Source organism: Physeter macrocephalus, chromosome 14 (assembly GCF_002837175.3).
Source record: "Physeter macrocephalus isolate SW-GA chromosome 14, ASM283717v5, whole genome shotgun sequence".
In the NCBI taxonomy this organism is placed as follows: Eukaryota; Metazoa; Chordata; class Mammalia; order Artiodactyla; family Physeteridae; genus Physeter; species Physeter macrocephalus.
In genome coordinates, this window is record NC_041227.1 from 79,749,819 (window position 1) to 79,759,771 (window position 9,953).

At 66.3% G+C, this 9,953-nt stretch overlaps 1 protein-coding gene across 1 annotated transcript; it reads right to left on the bottom strand.

The window, feature by feature from the left end:
• Positions 1-336: 336 nt before the first annotated feature.
• On the bottom strand, positions 337-8,931 carry LFNG (LFNG O-fucosylpeptide 3-beta-N-acetylglucosaminyltransferase). Its single transcript, XM_007129489.3, has 8 exons — positions 8,503-8,931; positions 3,917-3,965; positions 3,311-3,410; positions 3,053-3,206; positions 2,887-2,972; positions 2,287-2,452; positions 2,118-2,203; positions 337-1,936 (listed from the first exon to the last, which is right to left on the bottom strand). Exons 1-8 carry the CDS (start codon positions 8,929-8,931, stop codon positions 1,870-1,872), a joined length of 1,137 nt encoding a protein of 378 aa, XP_007129551.2. The 3' UTR covers positions 337-1,869.
• Between the last annotated feature and the right edge of the window lie 1,022 nt (positions 8,932-9,953).

Sequence of the window (9,953 nt, forward strand, 5' to 3'; positions counted from 1 at the left end):
GGGGGCGGGGGGGGAGGGGGGAGGGGGAGGGGAGGGGGGGGTCTGTCCAGGCTCAGTTTGAGGAAGAGGAACTGAGGGCTGCCCCAGGCTGCCTGGGAGGGTGGGAGGAGGGGATTCCCCAGCTGAGGCCAGAGCAGCCCCTCCCGCTCCTGCCATCACAAAGCCTTGATTTGAGGAAGGGCCAGAAGAGCTGCTTTCTGTAGAAAACAGGGCAGGGACCCGTCCAGGGTCAACAGCAATGGGGTGGGGGGGGCGGTGAGGCCAGGATCCAAGGTCAGCCTGATCTCGGAGTTTGAGCTCTTCACCAGCCCAGCTGCCTGAACTTGGGCATCACATCACCTGCTCTGAGCCTCAGTTTCCCCATCTGCAAAATGGGGCAAGAATGTGGCCTCTATGGGCTTGTGACAGAGTTGAAGCTGGGTAAGGAGGTCCCAGGTCAAGCCACAGCGAGCCCCTGTCCTCCTGAAGGGAGGGCTGGACTCGCTGGCAGCTGTCCAGGGGCAGTCCAGCACAGATCAGGGCTACAGCGTCTTAGAGCTGCTTGTCGGAGTGGGACCTGTACATCCAGAGAGCTCCCCCTATGTCCGAGGGTGCCCTGGGCTGGTCATGCCTCTCAGGTGCCTGGAAGTTGCTATTTAGATCCCAAGTTCCCTTCCCACAATAGTTGGCTTGGGGGTCCCTACACACCTCCCCCGCACGAGTGCAAACAAGCCCCCAGCCCCCCTGGTGCAGCTTCCACGAACCTGCAGCTCAGGCCCAACTTCCAGCCGAGACCAGGATGCCCAGGTTGCCCCAAAGAGCATCTTTATTCGCAGCAAAGGACGTCACCATAGCAACACACTTCAATTCCCTGAGAACTTTTCCCTTATCATTCACTTTCCTAGCTATGTCTTTGCAGAAGGAAAAACAGAAGACAAAACACACCTCACTGGTCAGGTGCGCCGAGCTGGGCTGGTAGGAGACAGGTTCTATGCAGGAGGTGGGCGGGGAGAGGCCAGATACCACGACGTATAAATACATAGAGTGTTAGACATTTCCATCAGCTTTAACAACAAAGATTATCCCAAGTTTGGCTTCTGCTTTTTCTGATCCACAGAAAAGATAAAATAGCACCCTCCCCAACCCCCCGAAAACACAGACAAAAACATCCTACTCTGTACCCACCCCCTTTTGAAAAACAAGCACAGTAAAAAATACTGTCACAATATTTACAGACACACCCACTATGGGCGACTTTCTCTCTACTTTGGAGAGGAGATAAGACCCTCAGCTGACTCCCCGTCACAAAGGGAAGATGGCTAAGAGCGGGAAAGACCCCTGCCCGGGACGGTGCTGCACTCCACCCAGCGGCTAGGCCACTGGGGCTGCTGTTACCCAGGTACCCAGGCCAGAGCTCAGTGGGAGGAGGGGACTCGGGCCACCCCCCGCCAAACCCAGCTTCCTCGCAGCACCGAGCATGGTGAGTTGTCCTGGGGGCTCTGAGGAGGAGCCAGGATCCCAGGGGGCAGGCGCCTGCAGCGCTGGGCCTGCGCTCAGCAGGAAGGGAAAGGCACCTGCACATCGCTGCAGAGCAGCCCCTGGTCTCCAAGCTGCCCAAAGACCCCAGAATAATAATAAACCTGCCCTCAGAGTGACCTCTGACTTACAAATCCTTCTGGGGTGGAGCGTGGAAAGACAGACAGGCGGCGCCCTGCCCACTCCCTGGCAGAGCAGAGCTGCTCAGCAGTCTGCTACACGGATGGGCACACAGTACACACACACGCACAGCCCTGGGGGAGCCTCGAATGCCAAGGCCAGGGCGGCACAACAGGGGTCCCCGGGCCCTTTGGATACCAGGGGTGCCCGGGGACAGGGTCTCAGCCGTAGCTGCTAGAAGATGGCAGTATGGGGACACCAGGGTGTGTCCGGGTACAGGTGGCAGTGGATGGAGCGGAACCTGTGGGGACAGAGCGGGGGGCTGGTCTGTGTGGGGTGCGGGTACTGAGCTCACAGCACCGGGGGCCCTCTTCCACCCAAGCAGGCTCCTGGGGGTACTCTTTCGTCATGCTGCTTAGCTGCAGCAGACCCCAAGGGACCCTAGGTGAGCCCCGCCCCCATCTGGGCCTCAGCCTCCTCACCTGGATGGGTCGGCCTCCACTGAGAAGGGCCCCTTGATGTGGACAGCATTCCGCTTGTTTTCAAACATGCCGTAGCTCAAGGTCACCTGCAGGGGGAGGGACAGAGTGACGCCGGGAGGGGTGCCAACGCCGCCCCACGCTGCCCCTTCCTGGGTGCTAGGCAGCGCACCTGCTCGTGGAGCTCGGAGGAGGGGACCTGCTGCAGGTTCTCCAGGTGGGAGTGGAAGAGCCCGCTGCGGATGAGGGGCACGCCCAGCAGAGCCTCCACGATGTAGCCGATGGTGCAGTCGTCCGGCAGCCGGATCCGCTCGGCCGTGCTCATGAAGTGGCCTCCGCTGTGGGAGGGCCGGAGGGCCGGAGTGAGCCGGGGCCGGAGCTGGGCAGGAGCCCCCCGGGCAGAGTGTCACCCTGGCCGGGCCCAAGAAGGAGGTGCACACGCCCGGCGGAGCAGGGCGCGGCCCGGCCTGTGTCCCTAACGGGCTCTCACGCTGGCAGCTCCCCCCTCCCTCCCTGAGCCCCAGGACAGCCCCCTCCTCCGTGCCAGCCAGATGGTTCTCTGTGAGTTGGGGGTTACCGGACGCAGGAAGGGGTCCTGCCCAACCCGGGTGCTGACCCCCCTGGTGGCTGTGGGCAGTGGCGGGGCGACTCACCCTGCCAGTACACGAGAGGCTGGGGACACGGGTGCTGGGAAAGGAGTCAAGCCCGGCCCCCAGCGGGGGGGCCTGGGGGCCTGGGGCGGCCGCGCCTGTGCCCCGAGGCACTCACTCACCTGGCCCAAGGGCTCATCTTCAGGGCCAGCCCTCGGCTGATGCAGAAGCCAGCCCCGCCGGTGGCAAACCAGAAGTGGACGGGACGCTGCGGGAGGGGGCACGTGGTGAGACCCCCAGCCCCGCCCCCCTCGGCTCGGCGCAGGCCTGTGTGGGCGGGACACTCACCACCTTGCTCTCGCTGACCCTCTCTGTGGCCTGGATGGGCCTGTCCAGGCTGGGCTTGCCGAGGTAGACGTCCTGCGCGTGCGGGTAGCTGGCCAGCAGCCTCAGCAAGGCCCGCACGTTCACGTAGTTATCGTCATCCACGTGGCAGAACCACCTGGGGCGAGGCAGGGCCGTCAGGGGGGCGTGCGGGGCGGGGCTGCCAGGGCAGGAGCCCGGGGAGGGGGCGCTCCCGGGCCCCAGCCAAAGGCCAGCACTCACTTCCTCCCCGACTCGATGAAGCGGTCATACTCCACGGCCATCTTGCAGGACAGCGCCTGGCGGCTGTGGGCAGCCGAGCAGTTCGTATTGACCACGTTGCCTGCGGGCGGGGGGAGGGGCTGTGAGTGGGCCCAAGACGGCTCGGCGAGGGCGGCCTGGCCCGGGGTCACACAGCAGGCCCCGTGAGAGCGGAGCAAGAGAGGGCGGCTGGCAGTCTGTCTCGGGGCGCCCTGGGTTCAAGCCGTGCCTACCGTGGCCTCCCCCTCAGCCCCTCCCTCGGGCAGGACCCCGGCCCGGCGGTCTCACCCCAGCCCCACCCCCCCCGGGGGCCCCGCCCCGCCCCGCCCCGCCCCGCCCCTGCCCATTCAGGCGGCTTTTTCCCAGCACCAGCCACCTGTTGCCGCCACACCAGCTCAAAGGGCCCCGGGCGCTGAAAGGGCCTCATTTGCATGAGAATTGGGCGGGGGGGCGAGTGGGGGGGGGCAGGAGCGTTGAGCAAACCCTGAGTAAACTGCCCTCCCAGGCCCGTGGCCTCGGTGACCTCTCCACGGGGGAGGGTTTCCTCCGGGCCGGAGCCCCTCTTGCCTCCCCACGTCCAGGGCTCACCCGTGCGCCTGGCCAGGGCTTCATCGTCCCCGTCCGTGAAAATGTACGTCTGCAGGGAGAAATACGGCCTGAACGGGCAGCTCTGTGCCCCGGCTCCCGGCCCCCGTGGGGTCCAGGGCTGGGCACCCCGCGGCTTCACAGGGATCCTTCAGTCACGCCCACGCCCCACCTTTGAGCCTCAACTTCCCCACATGCCGAGTGGGGCCCGAGTGCCTACCCTGAGTGGAAGCGGGCTGGGGGCCCAGGCAGAGCCCACCCCCTACCACCCCACCCCCTGCCCCGACAGCTGGGCCCAAGGTCAGCCGGCACGAGCCAGGTGCGGCGCCCCACCCGCCCGACAGGTAACCGGCTCCGGCCCGTCCTGCACACCTGGCGGGCACACACCCTTATTGACACAGTGCCCGGCCTGTGGGAGGGGCGGAGGGTGGGGGCAGGCAGGCGGAGGAGGTCCGCCTTGGGAAGCCAAGTCTCAATCAGAGGCGGACAAAGGCCTCTGCTGGGCGGCCGCCAAGCACCGGCGGACAAAGGGCCGGGAGGGAGGGTGAATCACCAGGCATTGTCCGCCGGCTTTGTCCCGGGCCGCGCTGCGAGGGGAACTGGGCCGCGTTACGCGGGAGTGGCCGCACAGCCCATTACCATACAGCTGGCCTGGTTAACTGGGCCGGCCTGGGCACAGGGTCCGGCAGGCTGGGGTGTGGCCACAGCCCCGCGGTCCTCCGGGCTGGGCCCTCTACACCGGGGCCTCCCTCGCACCCCTGGCTGCGTGACCGACCAGTGGAGCCGGTCACCTTCTCTGAGCCAAAGCAGCCTCCAGGGTTCTAAGGCGACACGGTCCGCAGGGTTGGGGCGGGAAACCTCACGTGTCCCAGCGCAGGGATCCGTGCCCCCAGCATCCACGCAGCCTAGCAGCCCCGCCTGCTGTTCGCCTTGCTCAAGGCCACATCAGGGCTCCACCTGCGCCAGCACAGGGCCACCCCTGCCAGGATCGCTCCGCGGAAGAGGGGGGGCCAACGGGGAGGGGCCGGGAGCTGCCAGCGCCCGCCTGGGCCCGTCGGCACACGGGGAGGAATGTTCCTTTTCCTCTGCCCGGCCCGCCCAGCGCGTGCCGCCGAGCACACCCAGGCGTGGCTGAGTGCAAAGCCCAGGCCCGATGGAGGGTGCTGGGGGCACAGGCAGCCGGAGACCCCCCCACCTCCGTGCCCACCAGGCCTCGGTTTCCTTCTGTGGACAAACGGGTGCAAGGGAGGGGCCGGCGTGGGCAGGCCTGGCATACAGCACGAACCCAGCGACCTGGGGGACTCACCTGCGGTGCCCGCCCTCAACGGGCAGCCCCAGCTCCTTGCCCAGCCTGGGCCCAGACCCGGGCACACGCTCAGTGAGGTCGCAAGCTGGCTGGGCCTAGAGAGAGCTAAGGGGGGTGGCAGGCTCCTTCTACACCCTCTCCACGCACGCACCCCCTCCTTCCAGAGCAGACACCCCAGGGCAGCCCGCACGCACAGACTCGCATCCAGTCCCCCCCGCCCCGCCCCGCCTGCTCCCCAGCATCTCAGCCCAGGAATGCTGTGGGAGGACGAGGCCGGCCCGTGCAGACGCGCCGTTGCCGCCACTGGATTAAAAGGAAAATGCTTTCTTAATGAGATCAAGGGAGGCCTGTTCTCCCGCGCTTGGCGGTGCCCTAAAAACCCAGCCCAAGGCTACGGAGATTCAAGTCACCTTTGTTCAGAGGGGAGTGCTTGGAGGCGTGGGGTGTGGGGTGTGCGGGTGCCGGGCCTCCGGTCTCCCCACATCAGAGCAATCAGGAGGGGAGGGGCGGGCTGCCCGGCCGCGGGCCTCACCCACTGCTCAGATCCTCAGTTTCCGCCCTCTGTGCAATGGGCGGAACCAGAGCTCAGGGGTGCCCAGAGCAGAGTGCTCCGACGCCTTCCCTTCTTTCATCTGCCTAATGGCCCTGGGAGGGCACCATTCCGACCCGAGTGTACAAGTGGGGAAACTGAGGCCCAGGGAGGGGCAGCCCCCAGTCTGCAGTCACACCCCGGGGCAGAGGCGGTGCCGGTCCAACCCCAGCCATGCCTTCCAGGGACCAAGACACACACACACACACACACACACACACACACACACACACCGCCCAGACCCCTCCCCACTTCCCCCAAAACGACAGGGCTGGAGGAGGAAGAGCAGGGCAGCGCGGGCCGCAGGGCTGGCTGTTGGGTGGGCGGGGGGGACACCCACAGGAAGCGGCATTGTTCCTGGAGCTGCGATTCAAAGAAACACAGGATGCCAAGCTCTCCCCCCAACAATTGTGGCTGCCGCGGTGGCAGCCGCTGCAGCCTGGCCCACTCCGGGAGGGATGGGGGAGGAAAGTGTGGGCCAAAGGCCCAGCCCCTCATGCTGGACTTCAAGGCCCGTCGCAGTGTGGTCTCTATGGACCACCCCCACCCCAGTCGCTCCAGTTGCTGGAAGTTTCTTGCACACCCCCATGCTCGTGCTCAAGATGCCCGGTTACCCTTTCAGGGCATTTTCTTCTCTCGGTCTCTAGCTCAAACGGCACCTCCTCCAGGAAGTCCCTCCCTCCCCAACACGGGTCAGATGCCCGCTTTCAGCCCACACAGCCTCTCTGGGTTTCCCCCGCTGCGGCCCTGACTTCCTTGAGTCTCCCCCATCAGACTGGGTCTGAATCACCCCTCACAGGGCTGGGAAAGGAGGTCTCTCTGTTGAAACAGTTTCAAGGACCCCTCCCCCACAGGACACAGTAAGAGGGGTTCCTGCTTGCTGTGACACGTGACCCGACAGCTGGGGACAGATTCAGCCTCTCCTGGGTGGGGGCCCTGGGGTGAGAAGGAAACCCAAGTGGCCCCTCAACGGGGAGCAAAGGGTCCGGGGGAGGGACGGCCTCCACCCCGACTCTGAGTACTCCCTGGGCTCGTTCCCTACGTCTCTAGGCTTTGCCAGTCTTCTTTTACGACACCCTACTGGAAGGGCAATGCTTTCCCTGTTCCAGAGATGAGGAGACTGAGGGTCAGAGAGGCCCTTGGTCTTGCCCAAGGTCACCTAGCCTGGCTGGGACTGGTACCTGAGACCCCCCCCGACCATATTCCCTCTGCTGGAGAAAGCCCCCAAAGTCCAAGACGAGGGGCGCTCAGAGCTGGTGGCGGCCCAGAGGGGGCTGAGAGCTGCCAAAGGTCACACAGCAGGGAGGCAGAGTCCTGGGGGATGGTGCCCGGCTCAGGGGTGGTGCCCCACAAGGGCTGTCACTCAGGGATGTGGGGGACCCCGCAGGCCCTCATCGCCAGGCAACCTGAGTGGCCAGCACGCCGGCGGCGGTTCCCATGGAGCACATAGCTGCACACAAGAGGCCTGACGCCTTTCTCCACTGGAGAAAGGGGCTTTGTTACCTTGCCCAAGCGGCCGGCGTGAGAGCGGCCCGGCGCTGGGAATCCTAACGGCCCAGCAGCCAAACAAAACCCGCAGCCCCCGCTGCCCCCTCCTGCCGGCCTGCTGAGCCCCTGGGAAAGGGACGCTGTGTTCCCAGGAGGCTGCCATGGGGTTCCCAGGGCCCCCTCCCCATGCTTGGACCAGATAGGACCCTGCCCCCCCCAGGTCCCATCAGGACCCCACCATGGCCCTGCCCCAAAACAGGGCTCAGCCAGGCCAGAAGGCCCCCAGACCTCGAGGGCTGAAACAGGGAGGAAGCGGTGTGGGCTCTTCTCTGAGCCCCCAGCCCGGTCAAGGGTCCTTCACCCTCATCCCAGATACCCAGTTTCTCCCTTGAGTTTCCCAGCTCAGGGATATCCCCCCACCCCACACCCCGGCAGGGCTCACATTCTGCCCTCGTCCTGCCCCAACCCAGCCGTCCTGCTGCAGCCTGGAGGGAGATTTTCAAAGTGGGGTGTGTCTTTATTATGTGTGTGGAGGAAGTCGATGCCCAGCTAGGATGTACTGAGCACAAGGTTCCAGGCTCCAGAGACTTCTGCACTGTGGAGAGAGGACCACCGAACAGACTCTGAAACCCAGTGCTCTCTTTCTTTTGAGATGGACTCCCCAGGGCCCACTAACGCCCACCCCCAACTTCAGAATATTTTCTACAGTGACTTGTCCCATTGCAAAGACTGGGATGGGAATGGGACTGGCCCTGTGCCCAGGGGTTCTAACTGCCCACTCCACCTCTAAGGAAAGAGTCTTCTGCCCAGGGAAGGGTATGAGCCCAGGGTGATGCCCCACGCAGAATCCGCCTTGGGGAGGTTTGGGGACAATAATGCCCCGTTAATGAGTTCCAGTGTTTGAGGGGCAAGAAGCTTCACAGGGCACCAACCCCAGGCACTGGCGGCTGGTGTAGGGTCAGTGCAGGCCACCCAGGGCCCTGGAAGTTGGCTGGGGATGGGTCCCCAGCACGCACTTCCACAACCGTATGGGGAGAGTGGCCCCACCAGGAAGACTGGGCTGGAAGGGGGTGGACTGGCATCGCTACCCCCTGATATTCCCAGTGGCTGTACAGAGATGCAGCCTGGCGCCCATCGGATGCTGCCACCAGCTGGACAAGAGGGCACCTTCTCCCCTGCCCACTTGCCCAGGCGGCGGGGGCTCACCATCTCCTTGTGGCGCGAGATCCACGTCTCCAGCAGCAAGTCGAGGCGCGCGCGGTGAAACTTTTTGGTGGTCTTGACCGCGATGAAGACGTCGTGCGGCGTGAGTGGCTCGGCCGGGGGCCGCGGATGGCCGTCTGCGGGGCGGGGGACGCTGCCGGGCGGTGGGCCCGCGTCTCTACGAGAGCGGGTCAGCAGGCTGAAGTACTCGGACAGACTGTGCACCTCGCGGACTAGCGCCCCGGGGGCCGCCGCCGCCTCCAGCCCAGGAGCTGGGGCCGCCCCCGAGGGGCCCGCCAGGCTGCGCAGCGCGCGCCGACCGCGCTCAGCGGGCACCGGGGGCGGCGGCGGGTCGGCCGTGAGCACCAGCAGGCAGGCGAGCAGCGCGCCCGCCAGCGCCAGCAGCAGGCGGCGGCCGCAGCGCTTGAGCATGGTGGGGTGGCGGCCGCGCGGTGCGCCCAGCCCCGCGCGCCCTGCCCGGTGCGCCCTGCCCCTCACTCCAGCGCCGAGGATCTGGCGTCCCGCGGCAGGTCCAGCAGCGCGCCGCCCGCGCCCCGCTCTCTTAAACCTCCCCAGCCTGGCTCCGCCCCCCCGCGGGCGGGGCCCTCGGTGAGGCCCCGCCTTCAGCACGAGCTCACTGGCTCCCGGGCCCTGGGGCGGGGCCTCTCCAGGTTGCCCCAGATGCTCGGCAGAGCCCACGTGGGGCCGCGGCGGGGGTCTGGGAACTGCCGAGCGGGCGTCGCGGGCTCCCGCCCCCGGTCCGCACGTGCACGCCCCGCCCCGCCCCGCCCCGCCCCGTCCGGATCGCCCCGGCGGGCAGCGGGGCGGCGTGGGGATGTGGGTCCGCCCCGCCCCAGCGGCCCTGAAGGGGAAACCTGGGCTGGCCAGCGCCGGCTGGAGCTATACCCGGCGTCTGACATGCGGAGGGGCGCGCCCTCGGCGCTGTGGCGGGGATTCTGGGACAGGGACTTCGGGCTCAGTCGTCCCGCGGGGGACGTCCTTCCTTCCTCGCTCCACACTTCCCCTCCCGAGCCCGGCTTCCTGCCCTAGGGACGGCGCAGGCCTTGCAACCGGGCTGGTGCCTGGGTGGACCTGCCCGCTCGGTCCAGAGTACCCTTTATTAATATCGAGGAGGTGCTTAGCCACCTGAGCCACAGGTAGGGACACGAGGTTCCAGCGAGAAAGCACCTTACCAGATTCCATCCCTAGCCCCCGAGCGAATTTCCTCGTCTCTGCCCAACGTCGGAGGGCAGAGGATTGGTTCCCCGAAATCCTCAGGCGCCCCGCGGCGCCCCGAGAAGAAACCGAGATCGCCCCTCCCCGCGCGGATGAAAGGCCGCCTTCTGTCCCATTTGGGCCCTCTGCTCTGGGGCCAGATGTGGCCCAGCTGTGCCCCCGCCCCGCCTCCCCGGCACACGGCGGCTTCCACCCCCGGCCCTTCCCACGGGCTGGGC

Excerpts from the sequence above, each read along its gene's own strand:
- LFNG (XM_007129489.3), bottom strand. The coding sequence starts at position 8,931 with ATGCTCAAGCGCTGCGGCCGCCGCCTGCTGCTGGCGCTGGCGGGCGCG. Across the intron at positions 3,207-3,310 it reads TTCATCGAGTCGGGGAGGAA|GTGGTTCTGCCACGTGGATG; the intron begins GTGAGTGCTGGC and ends GCCTCGCCCCAG. Across the intron at positions 2,453-2,886 it reads AAGATGAGCCCTTGGGCCAG|CGGAGGCCACTTCATGAGCA; the intron begins GTGAGTGAGTGC and ends GCCCTCCCACAG.